The following is a 20,889-nucleotide window of genomic DNA, read 5'->3' as shown; positions in this document are numbered from 1 at the left end:
TCTAAATAAATAAAAGACCATACCACGGGTCAAATAACTTTTTTTATTATTGAAAGTTTGTTTCCAAAGCACAAGGACATACCAAGTCTTGTATATTAATTTCTTTACTCAATGCATTTTACACTGAACTCAACACATGGTACATAATGCATGTTAAATAGATCCAGTGTAATTGAGAGAATCGATTCGTCTGAATCTCATGAAAACTGTCAAGGACACGTCCATGTCACATTTCAGTTCAAAACTGTAATTAGTAGGTTATATTTAACATGTTTCATTGAATGTTTTTAGGGGCATTAAACACTTTTGCTTTGGGACATTTAACCCCTCAAATCTAATTTTGATCACTTCTCTGCTCGGGCGTGTGTTCACTTCTCACTGCTGTGTGTGTGCACTTGGATGGGTTAAATGCAGAGCACCAATTCCGAGTATGGGTTACCATACTTGGCCAATGTCATGACTTTCACTAATTTCTGATATATGAGGACATGGTGAAAAATAACATAATAAATTCTCAATACATTAATAAAAAAATAATACCTGAGAGAAATTTAACATTTACATGTATAAGACACTTTTAACCAAAGTGACTTACAGTGCATTCAGGCTCTATTTTTTTGACCAGTATTTGTGTTCCTTGGTAATTGAACCTATGACCTTTTGCATTGCTAATGCAATAGGCTACCACTGAGCCATGGGATCATTACAGCAGTAACGGCAGTAAAATTCCAGTAATTAGAATCAGGTAATAAAATATGACTGTAAATAACTGAAATTACAAATAATAATAATAATAAAAAAAACGGAATTCTAAAACATTAAAGTAATTTTTTTCAGAATAAGGAATGTTTTTAATTGTCATGAAAATGACAATGCAAATAAAATTAATGGTTGTAAAATAGTCATTATTTTATTTATGCAAAATATACTTTCTTTTGATTTTGGGGTGAAATGTTTGTTTGTTGTTCAGTGCCATTCCAGGAACTGCCAAGAAACAAGTGAAACAATACATTTATATATATAAAAAAATTAGACCATGAACTCAAACTTCACTTTATTAATAATCTTTCCTTATGAATCAACTCAAAAGGAGAGTCATAGAGGAGTTAAACCCATCACAATCCACCAAAATATGCTTCAGGCTGGGGATAAAGGGATTCTGGAGTGAAATGTGACTTTGACAGCTTCTTGACAGGTTTTGTGAGATTCTGCTTCACTCTTGCTGCAGTTTCTGTTGTGTAGCAGATACTTCATTCATGTATTAGAAGCTCACCAGGACAGGGTTTGAGTCTAATGGTCTTCTGTGTGTGACTGACGTGGTTCTTCACGCTGCAGCTGATGTCTCCATCAGTTCCCTCATCCAGATCAATGCTGCTGTTTCCATCCATCAGTGGACCTCCATTCAGAGTCCAGCTGTAGATGATCTGATCCCCGTCAGATGAGCAGAACACTGACCTCTGATTGGAGGAGCAGATGATTGACACTTCCATTGAGCCAATAGGAGCTGGAGGGAGGGACACATGACAGTCACATGACAAAAACAGGAGAATCTTGATCTTCCACACTACTCAAACTATTACTGGAGTCTGTAGTGTGTTTACTGTGTGCTACAGGAATAAAAACCTTCCCAGAGATTCAACTGATTCATCTGCATGAGAGTGAGATCTTTGGAGAACATGAGACTGGAATGAGTCTGATGAGAGAGTTTCTGTACCTTCAACAATCACTTGAAGATCTCTAGATGTTTCTGAGCCGTCTGAGTCAGTGAGAGTTAATGTGTAATTCCCAGAATCTGCTCTGATCACACGCTTTATTATCACAGTCCCATTAATGACTGTCACTTCAGTTCTGTTATTATAAAGATCACATTCCTTCATCTTGCCATATTTTACTCTACAAATTGGATCATCTTGCGTGCTATCTATTCTGTGATGTAACCTAAGATCATATTTACTAACGTCCCGCTTCATCAGCAGATTGAGTTTGTGTCCCAGAGCTGTGTAACAGGGATCAGATTGATCAAAACTGCAGAACAGATCCAGACCTGAAGAACAAAACACACACACACACACACACACACACACACACACACACACACACACAGGTTTATCACTGAGATCTTCTCATAGAACTCTGATATTTAATATATTAGTTATTTATATGAAGTTGTTGATAATATTTTCTGTCTCCTAACCCAAGCCTTAAACACAACCCTCACAGAAACCAGTGCAAAACACCATCCTTTCGTAATTTATAACAAAACATGATTTTACTGATTTATAAGCCTTTTGAATTAGTGTGGTCCAGCTCACCAGTCAGTGTTCAAGAGGTTTTAATATGTCATGACATGAGAAATCAAACATGCCTTGATCTTTTAACATATAAGAAGTATTTGAACCATTAAAAAAATATCCTGCAAGTTCAATAGATTAAAACATCATCTTCATTATAAACAAAGCATTTAATCAAGCTCTAAAACAGCTTGTGCCTGACATCACAAATGCACAAACATTTGCATAAAAAAACACCTCCAGAGCAAGACATCAACGAATAGTCAACATCTCACCATAGGACTCGTCCACTGGCAATCAGTCACTTATCGGCTGACACTTCTAGCACTGAGTGCGAGTGTCGCATTGTGTCAAATAGAGCCCATTATAATAACTGACACTCTCTTGCATACACTGGAGAAACATCTCATTTATGACTTTGTACAGACATCAGAAAGATCCCAGCGTAAGGAACAAGCGGATGTTTGATTTTGTTTTGTAAAGGAGGCACAATGTAGCTAATGGAGAGTTTTCAAAGAAACATTTGTTGAAAGACGAAGCGGTACTGGATCTGACTGCACCTGCATCAGAAACGGCAAGTAAATGATTTTATAAGGCTTTGTGTGTATGACAGGTTTTTCTTGTCAAAACACTGATGGTGCAAATAGTGAGGGGGTGTTGATACTGTTTCCTATGCAATGATGTTAGCAAATCATAAAGAGGCCGATTACTGATGAGCCTTAAAACAGGTCATTTTAGACATAGGGTTAGAATGAGGGTTGAAAATAATATTTTTTTTCATACACACCCACACCCACACACACACACACACACACACACACACACACACACACACACACACACACACACTACATACAGACTATAATGATCAAAACTGTTATTTTACACAGATGCTGTTTTACAATAACTAGAAACTTCCATCTGACATTATTATAATATTCCACCAATACACACTGATAAGACCAAAAAATGTATTAAACAACTTTTTAAAAATAGAGATATCGATCAGCAGCGTGAGTTTGATGTGAAAGTGCCTCACATTCAGTAGTTTGTAGCAACAGCATCAGTCCAAAGATCAGCATCATTTCTCTAAAGTCCAGTTTCCAGAAGAGTCCAATCCCAGCAGAAGAGTGTCAGATTGAGTCTCACACAGCGTCTTCACTGACAGACAGAGAGCAGCTCTACTGACACACCAGGAAACACACCGCTTTAACAAAGAAAGAACAGGAAGCTTTTCAGAGAGGGTCAGCAGTTCCCTCTTAAATACCTTTAAAAAAGACACATTACTAAAAATTGTCTGTAATTATAACTTTGTTCAAATCCCAATAAACATAGAAGTCAAAAGAGTTTATGAGCTCATCAAAGGCAGATTGATTTAAAACCAGCTTCAGTATTTATTATAAGTATATGCAAAATAAATAATATATAAATAGTACCTGAAATTCATTTGTGATTTGGATCCCAAAAAAGAGCAAACAAATCTAATCAGTGAAACACAGTAAAAAAGTTGTCAAAATCACATTTAATTTAATTTCTCCATTCACATTTCTGAAGAGTTCATGTGAAGAAACCACTTCTGAATTTACATATTGACAGAGGTGGAAAGAGTACAAAAATATTCTACTCAAGTAAAAGTACCATTACATTAATGAAATTTTACTTAAGTACAAGTAAAAGTACCAGTCTAAAAAATCCACTCAAGTAAAAGTAAAAAGTAGCTCATTTAAAATTTACTCAGAGTAAAAATTACTTAGTTACATTTTAACAGTGGGAGGGAGTCAAAAATGGGACAGGCCAAGGGTGTCAAACTCAGTTCCTGGAGGGCCACAGTCCTGCACAGTTTAGATTTAACCCTAATTAAACACACCTGATCCAGCTAATCTAATCATTTAGGTTTATTTGAAAACTACATGATATGTGTGCTGGAGCAGGGTTAGAACTAAACTCTGCAGGGCTATGGCCATCCAGGAACTGAGTTTGACACCCCTGGGATAGGTCTATTAATCTCAAACTAGTTGTTTTTAATTAAAGGAATCAGTTATTTAGAATAATAAAACATTTGGGCTGTTATCTGGCAAATCAGTATCAACAAACTCATCTTTTCAATACAGAGGAAATGCAAAAGCTTCATCGGACGTGGCATTTAGATGTATTACACTGTTTAGTGCAGGACAAGAATGCATTTAACCTGCAGTTACAAATGCATGAATAATGTTTTGATATGCCAGACATAAAATGTTGAATACTCATTTGAAATTATAAAAACTTAATTATAAAAAAAAAAAAAATCAAAATATACTTTAAATGTGAAATTAAAATGGCCAGTATGTGTCAGCAAGTCACTGTTAATAAGTGAGTCATTGCGATTGAACCGAATCATTTAAACGGTTGATTCATTCAGTAACGAAACACTGTCATGTTGCTCAGAGATGCAAAATTTTGCTTTGGTGGCTGTGTTTGGAATAAATTTTTGTTGTAGAAATAGAGCAAAAACAATGGCAATATGGTGTCTAAAACGCAAGTCTCTTAGTTTACTGTCCTGTTGTAAAAAAAAAAAAAAAAAAAAAAAAAAATATATATATATATATATATATATATATATCAGTGGCGGCTGCTGGTCTTTCAAAGAGGGGAAGCTCATTTTCGGCCTACATTATAACCCTCTGATGGTCTTCATTTGTAGTGACACTCGGGGTCTTTTTGACCCCAGACAATAACATTTCATTTTGTAATAGTAAAATATTTAAATTTTTTACAAATATAATTTTACTCTGTTCATTTATGTTTTTACTAAACTTTGTACAGTTTTTGGAGGATTTAAATCTTTTACATTTCTATAAATAAATACATATTTATTTAAATAGGCTTTTTTTTTTTTACAAAAAAAGAAAAAAGCATTTCAGGTAAAATTCACTTCATAAAAGACCCAGATTTCTAACTTTCATACATGGGGATACCATGGATAATTTTATAAGGTTTAATGTAAGATTTTTGCCCATTTTTGGGGAAATTCAGTTAAAAAAATGTAATAAATCACTTTAACCACTAGATGGCTATAGTGTGTGTGTGTGTGTGCGCGCGCGCAGATTTTCAATCTGTCTTAGTTACCAATTTAATTTTGTGGTGGTTCTGCATTTTACAAATATCAAGAAATATTGCCGCAGTTTGTCTTTAGAATACACTTGAGAAATCCGCGATCATGGGACTGAGCGTGAAACAGCTTCGCCGACTTCTTATGGTGCAGACCGCTGTCAGTCAAAAGGAGATCGACAGATCCTCCAATCATCACGCGGAAGCCCAGTCTTCATTCACCTCCAGAGACGCTGAGCGTCCGTGGGCGGGACATAATCGCAGCATTTATCCAATGACCGTCTAGCTTCGGAGCACTGAAAAAAACTGTTCAAAGCAGCCCCATCGAAGTCAATAAACGCTCGGCTTCAACAGGGAAATGCACTGTGACGCTACGGGAATGTATGAGAAGAAAATCGAGTCAGCCGACATGTAAATGATTAACACAATACATAATACATAATACACAATAGTACATGTTTGACCGTTGGGTTTTTTTTTTTTACAATAGAGGGGAAGCTGAGCTTCCCTTACAGTCTTAAAGAAATCCCCACTGATCTAACTATATATATATATATATATATATATATATATATATATGTGTGTGTGTGTGTGTGATTATGATTTTTAGAGGACAAGACAGCATTCTTTGTGTGATTTTGATTCTAAATGATTTAGATTGATTTCATTCTAAATGCATTTCAACAGACTGAATCACACAGTGAAAGAACACTCTAAATGAGCGCGTACATCATTAAAACAACAATTATGATATTATCGCAGACAATATATATCGCACACTCCGCACCAGTCTTTTTGGCTAATTTGTGCAAAACCTCTTGCTAAAATGTCAAAGCATCATTTTAACCACCAATGCAATGACGCAATTATTTAGCTCACCTCTATATGCTTACGTGGGGTTGATGTCTTGTCGAGATTTTATAAGCTGCTAGTTTGGTCTTCCTAGGCAAGTACAGCTCACACTGCATAATAGAGCATACATATGGCCAGGGGTTCACTTCATTTCCTTGAGTTCAACTTCAGAATATGACGGGGTTTCGTTTTCAGCGGTGTCTGCACCACTAACGCCTGTTTTGTCCGTCTGCATCTTTCTTGTGATTTTAGCGCCAGTTTGCCCTCCTGCCCATTATTTACTGACATAGCTTCCAGGGAGCGATTTTTTTTTTTTTACTCAGTAATTAATGTGTTTTAAAATGTAGCGAAGTACAATACTTCAAACAAAATATACTTAAGTAAAAGTAAAATTACAGATTAAAAAAAATATTTTAAAAAGTAGAAGTACACAAAAAAGCTACTCAATTACAGTAACGCGAGTAAATGTAATTCGTTACTTTCCACCTCTGCATATTGAGATCTAAAAAAGCAAAGCAGAGATTTAAATCAACCAAAACCAACAGAATGAAGTTAAAGAGCAGAAGCAGAAATGTTGAAATAACTGATTCAGAGAAAGAAAAGAGCTTGATCATGGATGAACAGAAGGAGTTTAATAAAAACATTGCTAGTTCATTCACTTCAGCTCATATTAATACACTGACATTATTAAATGGAAATACTTATTTAGTGTTTCTCTAGTTAGCACAGCATATTTGCATTCAAATGCAATCATCAAGAAGTTATTTGTGTCTGTATTATCGTAAAGACTGTGTGCTGTGTGAAGCAAAATGCACTATATATAACATCATGTAGCCAACCACAACCAGACCACAGTTTTTGCCCTTTAGCACAATGTCAACCATATAAACTTCAGCATAACAGAAACTTTTAAACATCAAACATAACTCCACATTCAATTCTAATGGGACTTTCAATTTAGCCAACATAAAATGCATATAGTAACCTTTAATTACATAATTTACTCTCCTGACCTGATTTAATTAATACAACAGAAATGATTCAAGAACTAGGCAAATACAAACATTTCAGAAGCTGTGAGAAATCTTTAGTGTGCTCCACTAATATACAATGTTAAGAAGAACAAATACATTTGTAGATCAATGCAAACTTCTCATGTAATATTTTAATCAGGGCAGGTTATTTAATGTGTTAATTTGATTAATTATGGAGAAAAATATCGCATTACAATTATTAACGCATTTGACGCACTTGCCTTGCCCCAGACCTTGTGGATCATCTGCCATTTCATACAGTCGCCTAATGAGTAATTTGAGGCAGAGCAACAACTAACTGCATGATGGAGCCTAGAGAATGTTAGAAAATGCAGGCTAAGTGCAATATCACACGAGTGCAAATGTAATACTACTCTTATCCAACAGTTCATTAAGAAGTTAATATTGTGTTATTTTAGACACAACGTTGTCTGTTTTGCTCAATTTTGCCAACCAGAACATAAAGACATCTCCGAGAAACCCACAAGCGGCATTTCATTTCTTAATCCACATTTTTAATGAATTTCGGTTAACCATTTTGCGCATTGAACCATTGGCATATGCGTTGGCTTTGAAGTAGCGCTGCACAGACCGATCAGTGTTTGACATCAAAGTCACAGAGAGTGATTCAAAAGCACAAGGAGTCGCCTGCTCTCTAAGCTCTTGCGGTACTTTAATGTGACCTGCTTCAAGTCAAACAAGCCTAATGATTCAATCAACCATTCATAAAGAACCATTTACTTCACTCCTGAATGAATCAGCTATTTTAACGAATTAAATGAATGAATAAATGACTCGATGACTTAATCATTAAGACATTTACCAACACCTTCTGGCAGTTTTAGTTTATTATTTAGAGTATTGTTTCATTAAAGAAATAATTCCATATTTTCAAAGTAATAATAATAACTTTGGAACACATATCCGTTAAGTTTAAGTGCTACAAGAAATAAGGGACCAACCAGACCAATCTCACTCATGAGTCAAATGTATTAAACATAGTCACACCAAACATTCATTATTCAACATAACACAATTCAACATCAAACAGGTAGAACCAGTGGATAAGAAATACAGTCCGTCACATAAAGCACAGTCCTTGGTTTCTCCTCTATTAGGACCCTTAGCTTTTCTCAGTCTTTGTTGAATATGAATAGAGAAAACAGTACTTAAGTGGCAAGATGATCCACAGCAGAGTCCAATTGTCAGAGAGCTTTGCCATGCTTGAAGGGAAAGTTTGACTTGCAACTGGCAACAGTCGAGTCCTAAATGGAAATCACTCTTAGTTCCAATCTTCTCAGTTGTTTTTGCCCCCAGATAATCCATATACATTTAGAACACAAACCCTTTACAGATGAGCTTAGAACTCTAAAGTTCCTCAACCAGGGTAAAAAAAAAAAGGCCACAACCACCGTGAGGAAAGCCTCTCCTTCCAGAGAAAGAACAAACTTCCTGCCATTTCTTCTTCTTCTTCTTTTGGTTTTATGGCGGGTTGCGAACCAACTTCAAAGGTGCATACCGCCACCTACTGTGATGGAGTGTGAAAAGAATGAACTAATTTCTATATCCTATAAAATAACCCACACTTCTAGATGAATTTTATGACTACATTTATCTGTTTCCTTGAATTTGAACTATCATTTAATATATTAGTTATATTGACTACCCGGCAACCTACTGCTTGAAGATCTTCCTTAAGAATCCTCCTTTCTTCTTCATATGCTTTACATTCCTTAAAAACATTTTCTACCGTCTCATCTACCAACGTTTCACAGAAGTACGTATAACTGCCGGACCGGAGGGATGAACAGCTGGAAGCTACTAGGAGCTCAAGGCTTGTAAGAACAAGGGCAGAGGAATCAACTAAACACACTGGAGCCTGAGGACAAGACACGACAAGGTGAGTTCAAAGAGCTGCTAGATGATCGGAGCTATTGGTATGAATAACAACAGTCTGACAATAGACAGAGAAACACAGGGAATAATAAAGGGGAAAAAATTAGAAGGACATAGAGAACAGGTGGTGAGCAACTAAGGTTAACAACGGGGAAACAAGGGAGGCGGGGAAAACACAAACAGGCAGACGCGGTGAGCTGTCAAACCATCCCAACACACACACACCCACCGGCGACGATCAGCTGCAGCCTTGGTTCTGTCAGAGGTTTGGACCAAAATCCTCCTGACTTTCTCCCAGGTGCGACGGCAGCGCTGGACGAAAGCCAGGGCGGATGGAACCGCTGCGTCGGGTTCCTGTGATGGGAACAGAGGTGGATTATAACCAACAGCACACTCAAAAGGGGACATACCTGACGCGGCCGCAGGAAGGGTGTTATGGGCGTATTCTGCCCAGGAGAGCTGCAGACACCAGGAACTCGGATTGTTGGATGCTAGACAGCGGAGCATTCTTCCTAGATCCTGGTTGGCCCGCTCACACTGCCCATTGGTATGAAGATGAAAACCAGATGACAGACTTGCAGAGGCCCCAATCTGTCTACAAAATTCCCTCCAGAACTGGGAGATGAACTGGGGACCCCTATCTGAAACCACATCCACCGGTAACCCGTGGAGACGGAAGACGTGATCCACCACCAGTTGGGCGGTCTCCCGGGCGGAGGGTAGCTTGGGCAGGGGAATAAAATGAACCGCTTTGGAAAAGCGATCCACCACCGTGAGAACTACAGTGTTTCCCTTCGACGGAGGAAGCCCAGAGACGAAATCAAGGGCAATGTGTGACCAAGGACGGGTAGGGATAGGGAGAGGATGCAGTAGACCATCAGGAGGGCGATTGACAGGCTTACTTTGGGCACATGTGGGGCAGGCCAACACAAACTGTCTAACATCTGCGGCCATAGTAGGCCACCAAAAACGCTGTCGGATGGCAGACAATGTTCTCCGAATACCTGGATGGCAGACTAACCTGGATGAGTGACCCCACTCAAGGACCTCAGAGCGCAGCGCAGCCGGCACCGGCATCCTGCCCGCCGGGCACTTTCCCAGCACCTGCACCCCTCGACCGTCCTCCTCAACTCGCTGCTCGATACCCCACGAAAGAGCCCCGACCACCACCCCCTCAGGAAGCATGGCCTCGGCCGCAAACTCCCCCCACGGAGCACCGGACAGGCGAGAGAGGGCATCAGGCTTGGTGTTCTTTGATCCCGGCCGGTACGAGAGGGTGAAGTTGAATCTGGCAAAGAAGAGCGCCCAGCGGGCCTGACGCGAGCTCAGCCTCTTGGCCGAACGGATGTATTCAAGGTTCTTGTGATCCGTCCAGACCAAGAAGCGCTGCGCTGACCCCTCCAACCAATGACGCCACTCACCCAAGGCCAATCGTACTGCCAGCAGCTCTCTGTTGCTGATGTCATAGTTACGTTCTGCAGGGCTGAGACGACGAGAGAAGAATGCACAAGGATGAACCTTCCCATCATGGAGGGAACGCTGAGATAGAACTGTGCCAACCCCAACGTCCGAAGCATCAACCTCGACAATGAACTGGGCCTCCGGATCTGGAACCATCAGAACAGGTGCAGAGACAAAAAGGGACTTTAAAATGTCAAAGGCTACCTGCGCTTCCCGGTTCCACCTGAAGGACACCTTAGTGGAGGTTAAGGCTGTCAGCGGTGCAGCGATCAGACCAAAATTCCGGATGTAACGCCGCTAGAAGTTGGCAAAACCCAGGAAACGCTGCAGAGCCTTCCTGGGAGTCAGGGACCGGCCACTGGGCAACAGCTTCAATCTTAGCGGGATCAGGCTTGATCCCCTCCGTAGAAATAATATGGCCAAGGAAAGTAACAGACTCAGCGTGGAATTTGCACTTCTCTGCCTTGACAAACAACTGGTTCTCTAGTAACCGCTGGAGAACCCGTCTGACATGCTGGGTGTGTAATTGGAGAGAAGAAGAAAAAAGTCAAAATATCATCCAAATACACAAAGACAAATTGATTAATCATGTCACCCAACACGCTGTTGACGAGTCCCTGGAAAACGGCTGGAGCATTGGTCAGACCAAACAGAAGAACCAAGTACTCGTAGTGTCCCGAAGGGGTGTTAAATGCCGTCTTCCACTCATCCCCCTCCCGAATGCGCACCAAGTGGTAGGCGTTGCGCAGGTCTAACTTGGTGAAGACCCGAGCTCCCTGTAATAATTCAAAAGCAGAAGACATTAAAGGTAGGGGGTACCTGTTCTTGATAGTAATGTCATTCAAACCTCTGTAATCAATACAAGGCCGCAGGGAGCCGTCCTTCTTCTGAACAAAGAAAAACCTGCACCAGCGGGAGAGGAGGAATGGCGGATGAGCCCAGCTTGAAGTGACTCACGTATGTACTTGTCCATGGCCTCTCTCTCAGGACCTGAAAGGGAAAATAAACGACCCTTAGGCGGAGAAGAGCCCGGGAGGAGATCAATGGCACAGTCGTAAGGGCGATGCGGAGGTAGCGAGGTGGTCCGGACCTTACTGAAGACCGCCTGAAGATCATGGTACTCCGCCGGAACACCAGTCAGGTCAGAGGGATCCTCCCGAGGAAGACAAGACACAGAGACAGGACAAAAAGCAGCACCCAAACATGACACGTGACAAGACTAACTCCAGGCTAAAACAGAATTACTGACCCAATCAATGTGGGGATTGTGCTTGTGCAACCATGGGTGTCCCAGAATTAAAGGAGCCTTAGGGGAATCAATAATAAACAGTTCAATCCGCTCATGATGACTGCCAGCAATATGGAGGTCTATCTTGGGAGTGACGTGGGTGATGGTGGTAAGGGGACGGCCAGCTAATGACCATGCTGAAACGGGACTAACTAAAGGAACAAGCGGGATTCTCCAACGTTGAGCAGAGGCAGCATCAAGGAAGTTCCCTTCAGCCCCTGAGTCCACAAGAGCGAGTCCAGTGTGTAAACGACTCTGGAAGGAGAGTTGGAACGGCAGCTGAGTGCGTGCTGCAGGAGAGCTTGAGCTGAGAACCGTGCCCACCAGGACTCTCCGCCTCACTGGTGGGCCCTGGCTTTTAACGGGCACTGAAGGGCGAAGTGGCCTCCCTTGCCGCAGTATAGACACGCCCCCGACGACAGACGCTCCTGCTTCTGCCGTGGTGTAAGCCGTAGACGACCCAACTGCATGGGCTCCTCCTCCGAGGGCTGTCGGCCGGCTGAACTGGCAAAGGAGGACTCTAGGTGGTGCCACGGGGCGGGTGTTTGCCGTTGTTTGCGGCGCTGGCTGAGATGACCCTCAATGTGGAGCGCGAGACTAATGAGCCTATCCAATTCCCGCAGGAGCTCTATGGCCGCGAGTTCATCCGAAATGGCGAAATCCAACCCCTCAAGAAAACGAGCGCGCAGCGCGCTCTCATTCCAGCCGCATGCCGCAGCTAAAGTCTGGAACTGGATAGCATAGTCAGTGACGGAGCTCCTCCCCGAGACAGTCGTGATAACTGGGCCGTCGCCTCGTCCCCCTGAGCAGAGTGATCAAACAATTTGGCCATCTCTAGACTGAAATCCGCGAAGGTGGCACAACAGGGAGCCCGCGATCTCCATACGGCGATTCCCCATTCGCGGACACGGCCCGAGAGGAGTGTAAGGACGTAAGCCACCTTGGTCTCTTCATTTGCGTAACGCCGGGGCTGCAGAGAAAACACCAGCGAGCATTGGGAAAGAAACGCTTGACAGGTGTTAGGATCGCCATCGTAGACCGGCGGACTGTTGGCATGGGGTTCGGACTCGTGTGACATACCGGTGTGAGGAACGGGCCCCCGGCTCGTTGCCTCTCGCTGAAGATCGTCCACCCGTGTGAGGAGTTCGGAGACTCGGGCACTGAGAACGTCCACATCCTGCGCGGTGGTGTTGATCTGGGTGGCATGCTGCCCTAACAACACTCCCTGTTGAACGAGAGCCGAGCAAAGCGGATCAGATCCCGCTGAATCCATAATCTGGTCAGACTGTTCTGTTAAGAGAAAGCAGGCTGGATTCAGATGCGGGTAAACTCAAGGCTTTATTCGAAACAGAGGGGAAGAGTCACGGTTCACAGGTTACACTCGCAGTGACAGGATGAGTAGCAGATGAGTCACGTTTCACAGGTTTCACTCGCAGTGACAGGATGAGTAGCAGATGAGTCACGTTTCACAGGTTTCACTCGCAGTGACAGGATGAGTAGCAGATGAGTGACGTTTCACAGGTTTCACTCGCAGTGACAGGATGAGTAGCAGATGAGTCACGTTTCACAGAAGTACGTATAACTGCCGGACCGGAGGGATGAACAGCTGGAAGCTACTAGGAGCTCAAGGCTTGTAAGAACAAGGGCAGAGGAATCAACTAAACACACTGGAGCCTGAGGACAAGACACGACAAGGTGAGTTCAAAGAGCTGCTAGATGATCGGAGCTATTGGTATGAATAACAACAGTCTGACAATAGACAGAGAAACACAGGGAATAATAAAAGGGAAAAATTAGAAGGACATAGAGAACAGGTGGCGAGCAATTAAGGTTAACAACGGGGAAACAAGGGAGGCGGGGAAAACACAAACAGGCAGACGCGGTGAGCTGTCAAACCATCCCAACACACACACACCCACACCAAAAAGACAGATGATTAGCACCGAGACCCGACATATATTTGGTTCTTCCATTTTTAATGATTCTTTTGCTACTTTGTCTGCTTCCTCATTCCCTTGAATTCCCACGTGTGCTGGTACCCACATAAATCGAATTATAATTCTCATTTGTTTTAAACTGTACAACCTGATCATGATTTCTATTAAAATGTCAGTTCTATTTGTTTTGAAGGATTGTAGACTGTTAAGAACAGCTATTGAATCAGTACATATTATTACTTTATCAGGTCTAACTTCATAGACCCACTCAAGTGCCATTAAAATCGCTATCATCTCACCGGTATATATTGATGTACCATTTGTTATTCTTCCAGCCTTTTTCACCTCAAACTCTGTAACATAGAAGGCAGCTCCTGTCCTGCCATTATCTACATTCTTTGATCCGTCTGTGTATATTTGAAGAAATAAATAATGTGTGTTTTTGATATATTCACTTACATATGTAATTAAACTAACAGCTTCACTCATTTCCCTTCTATTCTCGTGTAATTGTGTATCTATTTCAGGTTGTGCTATTAACCAAGGTGGAATTGGGAACATTATCACTACTGGAGCAAATGAGATCAATTGTAAACCACTTTCATTAACCCACCCCTTTATTTTCCAAGCAAATCCTTTACCGGTTACATTTAAAATTTCCCAGCAGTCATTCAGGACTTCCCTTATAGGATGATTATCCCTTTGTCCCTCAAGATTTATCCAGTATGCCATAGCTAATTTCTGTCTTCTTATATATAATGGCATTTGTGATGTTTCTACTTGCAATACTGCAATTGGCATGGTTTTAACTGCTCCTATAATAAGTCTTAATGCCTTAGCTTGCATGACATCTAGTTTCTTTAGCAACGTTGATGATGCTGACTCATAAACGATGCATCCATAATCTAGTGTTGATCGCATAAGACCAACATAAATGCCCTTTAATGACTGTTTGTCAGCCCCCCAGTCTTGTCCTGCTACTGCCCTCATTAGGTTTAAAACTTTAGCACATTTCTTTAATATATAATCTATTTGATCCTTCCAGGTTAATTTATCATCAAACCACAATCCTAGATAATTAAATTTTGACACCTTCTCTAAAGAAGCCCCATATAATTTTAACCTTTTCTCCCCTTTAATTTTCTTCCTAGTAAATATCTGATAACATGTTTTAGATATTGAAAATTTGAATCCCCATTCGACTGACCACTTTTCAACTATTTCTATGGCTTCCTGAATTTTATCTGTATTAAAAGATATATTCCTTCCTCTTTTCCACACGATTCCATCTTCTGCATATAATCCAGTGCTAATTCCTGGTGCCACATTTCCAAAAATATCATTTATCATAATATTAAATAATATAGGACTAATTACACTTCCCTGAGGTGTTCCATTTTCCACACTTTTGATCTGAGATACTTCACCACCGACTTGAACTTGTATTGTTCTGTCAAATAAAAAACTTAAAACCCAATTTAACATTCTTCCTTCTATTCCAATTCTCTTAATTTTAATAAGTAACCCCTCTTTCCATAACATGTCATATGCCTTTTCCACATCAAAGTAAACTGCCACTAATCCCTCTTTAACTGCTATAGCTTTTTTTTATATCCGTTTCCAACTTTACCAAAGCATCTAATGTTGATCGACCTTTCCTAAAACCATATTGATTAGGTGCCAATACTCCCTTACTCTGAAGTATATAATTTAATCTATTTACAATCATTTTTTCCATTAATTTACATAGATTTGATGTAAGTGCAATTGGCCTGTAATTCCCTGCTATCGATGCATCTTTACCTGGTTTAGCTATAGGAATTATTATTGCATGTTTCCATGACTTCGGCACTCTTCCTTCTACCCATATCTTATTATATAAATCCAATAATACTTTAAGTATTTTATCATTTGCATATTTAATCATAATATAATAAATTCCATCTTGTCCAGGTGCTGATTGTTTTATTTTGTGTACTACTCATTTAAGTTCCCATATTTTAAAATCAGTATCCAATGCTCCTTCGCCATCAGGTCGTTTATTATATATGTCCTGATGTTGATTTAAAATTTCCTGTCTTTTTATTCTGTAACTCTCATCAAGATTTTCTTTACTATGCGCTTTCTGAAAGGTTTTGACTAATAATTCTGCCTTATCCTTTTCTGTAACAGCTGTCCTTCCTTCTCCTGAAAGTACTGGCATATTTCTGGTTCTATATATTCCAATCATTTTCTTTAACATATTCCATACCTCTCCTAATTCAGTTTCCTTCCCTATAGAACTACAATAATCTCTCCAGTTTTCTTTTTTACCTGTTTAATTGTTTTCCTTGCCTTTGCTCTTTCCCTTTGATATTCTATTACTGCTTCTGGTGTCAGTGTCCTTTTCAGCACTTTAAATGCTTTATTTCTGTTTTTAATTGATTTACTACATTCCTCGTTCCACCATGGAACAGATTTTTTCTTCCCATTTCCTTCAACCTTAGGTATACTTCCTTCTGCTGCTTTGATTAAAATCAAACTTAACTTTTTTGTACCCTTATCAATATCTGTCAGAAACCAATCAGCAGACTCTGCATCACGATCCACACAACGTTCAATCTCCCCAGAATTCGAATCACCCACACCTGTTCACAATCAGTAACCTCATCAACCAGCTCCATAAAACACTCACACTCACTGCAGTCTAGCGTCAAGCCTCCAACAGGAACTGACCGTATTTCCTCTGTCTCTGTCTATTAGAGAAAACCTGTTGAATACTCTGTTCACTGAAAATACTCACCTGTGTATCACTAACCTCTGACTCTGTCTGTAATCCTCAGAAGAGCTGCTGTTGATCACCGATGTCCTAGCTTCCAGCACTCATCCAAGGCTCATTGATACCTCGGTTTCTCCCGCTGAACCCTCACCTTATCCTGTAAGAAATAAGGCCAGTGTTATCATTCTGGGATTGGATTCACGGAATACATGATTTCAAGAATGTGCATTACCCTGTTGTGGATCCCGCATCTTATGTTCACTTAAATCCTCTCGTCTGGAAAAGACAATTCACATTCACTGATCTGAAGAGGAATACTCACCTGTGGTGGATTCTGATACCCTTTGTTGAACTATTCTGAAAGATAATTTGAGTCCCTAACCCGTTGAGTGAAAAATTACCCGCTGTGGATCCCGAATGCCTATGTTTTGTTGCTCCGGGTTTTTTCCCCGAATCCCTTACACCTGCTATCCTAAAATTCAATAAAGTTGTGTTATTTAACATCACCTCAATCTCTGAGTCCATCGTATCCTGACAGAAGGCTTGACCTACTAAACTCCAAATCGATGGTATGGATATAACACAGCCAACACCCGCCGCTATTCCCATACAATCTGCAAGCAATGCTACCGCTTCAGCAACATCAGCTCCCGGTACTTCCGCAAACACTGCTCCCACGCTGGTGTGCTTGGCTAACTCCGCCTCCCGACTAGCGCCATTCTCCGGCCGGGCGGAGGACTGCAATGGATTCCTGTTGCAGTGTTCACTTGCTCTTGAAATACAAGCTCAGACGTACTCCACTGATCGATCAAAGATCTCGTTCATAATTCAACATCTATCTGGATCAGCATTAAGATGGGCAGAGTCACTGTGGATGCAACAAACAGAAGTTACTACATCATTGCAGAGTTTTGTCAATCATTTCAAGGAGGTGTTTGGACAACCCATCAGTGATTCCTCCATTAGTGACAAATTGTTGCAGCTCCGCCAGGATAACAAATCTGTTTCAGAATATTCCATCGAATTCCGGACACTAGCCTCTGCAAGTGGTTGGAATGAAAGGGCCCTCATCTCTGTGTTTCGTCGAGGTTTAAATCCTGCTCTCCGCCTACAACTCGCCATTTATGATGATAATCTAGGGCTAGAAAAATTCATACAACAAACCCTGTGCATTCATCAAAGATCACAGAGTTGTTATCACGATTCCCGATTACCCAATACACATTTCAATCGACCTCCATCTGACTCCACTTCTGAGAGTTCACCCGAAAAGATGCAGGTCAATGCTCATAGAATCTCCCTGGCTGAACGTACCAGAAGAAGAGAACTGAAGTTATGTCTGTACTGCGGGACAGCAGGTCACTTTCTCAAAGCATGTCCTACTCGTCCGCCTCGACTGATGGTGAGTTCAGTGCAAACTTTAATTTCAGTTTCAACTCCTCTCACTATTCCAGTAATTCTGAAATTCCACAATCTCCAAGTCTCCGCAGCTGCCATCATTGATTCCGGGTCAGCGGGGAACTTCGTATCAGGGAAGCTCTGTAAGAGACTCAAACTCCAGAGGATCAACACTCCAAAACCATACTCCATCCACGCTGTAACTGGCGAATTTATCAACCAGGGGTACGTTACCACTCAGACACCACCTATCACTTTGTACACTGATAACACTCACCAAGAAAGTTTCGAACCATTGATCCTGGAAAACAGTCAGATTGAGGTTATTTTAGGATGGCCATGGTTAATCCGTCATCAACCTGATATCAACTGGCAGACTGGCAAAATCAATAGATGGGGCTGTCAGTGTCTCCTTTCAGAAAAACCTCACTCCGTTCAGGCCAACTCCCAATCACCAAAAATCATTAGTTTGAGTTCCACTTCTATTGAAAGTCCCACAGAAAATGTATCTGTCACTTTTCCCCACTGTTACTCCTCGTTCTCCGACGTTTTCAATCCAGTTGCGGCCTCCAAGTTACCCCCACATCGACCCTGGGATTGCGCAATTAATCTGATTCCCGGAGAATCTGTCCCAAAGGGTCGCATCTATTCCCTGTCAATTCCTGAGCAAGAAGGCCACTTCCCCCGCAGCGGCTAGCTTCTTCTTCGTATCCAAGAAGGATGGAGGTCTAAGACCCTGTATTGATTACAGAGCTTTAAATAAGATCACCACAAAGTTCAGTTATCCATTACCACTCATTCCCTCAGCCCTGGAGCAACTCAGAGAAGCCAAAATTTTCACCAAGCTGGATCTCCGAAGTGCCTATAATCAAGTTAGGATTCGAGAAGGGGATGAGTGGAAGACGGCATTCATCACTCCTGCAGGACACTATGAATACCTCGCCATGCCTTATGGCCTTGTAAACGCTCCTTCGGTCTTCCAGAGCTTCATGGACGAGGTATTCCGAGACTTCCTGGGGCACTTTATGTTGGTGTATATTGATGATATCTTAGTTTTCTCCAAAAATCCAGTAGAACATCAACATCATGTCTCCTCAATACTCCAAAGACTCCGTGAATTCAATCTGTTTTTAAAGGCTGAAAAGTGCACTTTCCATCAATCTCAGGTTGAATTCTTGGGCTACCAAATTAGTGAAAGAGGTGTGGAAATGGATAATAGGAAGACTGATGCCATCATGTCCTGGCCCACTCCAACTTCGATAAAAGAGCTCCAGAAATTTCTCGGCTTCGCTAATTTCTACCGAAGATTCATTCACCGTTACAGCATGTTAACAGCTCCTTTAACCTCTTTGCTTAAAGGTAAGCCCAAGACCCTTCTATGGACCCCAGAGGCTGACCGTACCTTTCACTCACTCAAGACTGCATTCACCACTGCTCCCCTGCTTAAGCACCCAGACCCTGAAAAGGCGTTTATCGTTGAAATCGATGCCTCTACCTCAGGTGTAGGAGCTGTCTTATCTCAATACTCTGAGAGCTCCTCCAAGCCCTTACCTTGTGCCTTCTTTTCAAAGAAGTTGTCCACTGCTGAAAGCAACTACGACATAGGTAATCGCGAACTCTTGGCAGTGAAACTTGCCTTGGAAGAGTGAAGGCACTGGTTGGAAGGAGCTAAGCACCCGTTCATAGTCTTCACTGACCATAAGAACCTCCAGTACCTAAAAGAAGCAAAACGACTTAATCCACGGCAAGCCAGATGGGCATTATTCTTCACTCGTATCCATTTTAGAATTTCTTATCGTCCGGGCTCCAAGAATATCAGAGCAGATGCTCTTTCTCGTATCCATGCCCCTGAAGTTCCGATCGCAGAACCAGAGACCATTCTACCAGAACAGATATTCGTCAACCCCATCCAATGGGACATCAATGAACAGTTACTTGAGCTATCTCAACAGCATCCTGGACCTCCAGAATGCCCTCCAGGAAAGATTTATGTGCCTCAAGAATTCCGCAATTCCTTAATTTCTTCGGCCCATTCATCAGTTGGCACAGGGCATCCAGGGGTACACAAGACATGCTCCACGCTCCAACTCCGGTATTGGTGGCCAAACATGCAACAAGATATCACAACTTTTATCCAGGGATGTATTCCATGTGCCATGTCCAAAGTCCCAAGAAACCTTCCAGCCGGTAAACTGGTCCCACTCCCTGTTCCAAATCGACCCTGGTCCCATATCGGGGTTGACTTTGTCACCGATCTCCCAAACTCAGCCGGGAATACCTGTATCCTCGTTGCCATCGACCGGTTCTCAAAGGCTTGCAAATTAATCCCACTCAAGAATCTTCCTACGGCCTTTGTCACGGCACAGTTATTAATAGAACACGTCTTCCGAAACTTTGGAATACCAGAAGACATTGTGTCCGATAGAGGTCCCCAATTTATCTCTCGGGTTTGGAGAGCATTCTTCAACCTAATGAATGTGACGGTAAGCCTCTCATCTGGTTATCATCCACAAACTAATGGACAAACTGAAAGGAAGATCCAGGATGTAAGCCGGTTTTTGCATACATTCTGCCACTCCAATCAACACATCTGGAGTCACTACTTGATTTGGGCAGAGTACGCACAAAACTCTCTCAGACAGTCATCCACTCAACTCACACCTTTCCAATGTGTACTGGGCTATCAACCTCCTTTGTTCCCATGGTCTGGGGAACCATCTGAAGTACCTGCACTCAATGAATGGTTTAGGGAGAGTGAAAATGTTTGGAATCAAGCCCATCAGCACCTACAACAAGCAGTTAATCGTCAACAACATTTTGCAGATGCTCATCGACGCCAAACTCCCGTTTACCAACCTGGACAATTGGTATGGCTTTCTACCAA

General features: G+C 41.6%; 2 protein-coding genes across 4 annotated transcripts in view; both read right to left on the bottom strand.

Annotated features, from left to right (window-relative positions):
- Positions 1–20,889, bottom strand: part of LOC132113464 (uncharacterized) — a 109,672-nt gene that overhangs the window by 2,963 nt on the left and 85,820 nt on the right. For all 3 annotated transcript variants that reach the window (XM_059521233.1, XM_059521232.1, XM_059521234.1), the window contains 2 exons: positions 1,715–2,044; positions 1,274–1,504 (listed from right to left, as the gene is read on the bottom strand). In XM_059521233.1, the coding sequence (XP_059377216.1) occupies positions 1,274–1,504; positions 1,715–2,044 (561 nt within the window). The remainder of the gene's footprint in view (positions 1–1,273; positions 1,505–1,714; positions 2,045–20,889) is intronic.
- LOC132113463 (uncharacterized) overlaps positions 1–20,889 on the bottom strand; it is an 80,689-nt gene that overhangs the window by 52,829 nt on the left and 6,971 nt on the right. The gene's annotated exons all lie outside the window — the stretch shown is intronic.

The sequence above is a fragment of the Carassius carassius genome, chromosome 33 (assembly GCF_963082965.1).
Source record: "Carassius carassius chromosome 33, fCarCar2.1, whole genome shotgun sequence".
Taxonomy (NCBI): Eukaryota; Metazoa; Chordata; class Actinopteri; order Cypriniformes; family Cyprinidae; genus Carassius; species Carassius carassius.
The sequence above is the reverse complement of the archived record's forward strand: the minus strand, read 5'-3'. Positions and strand labels throughout refer to the sequence as shown.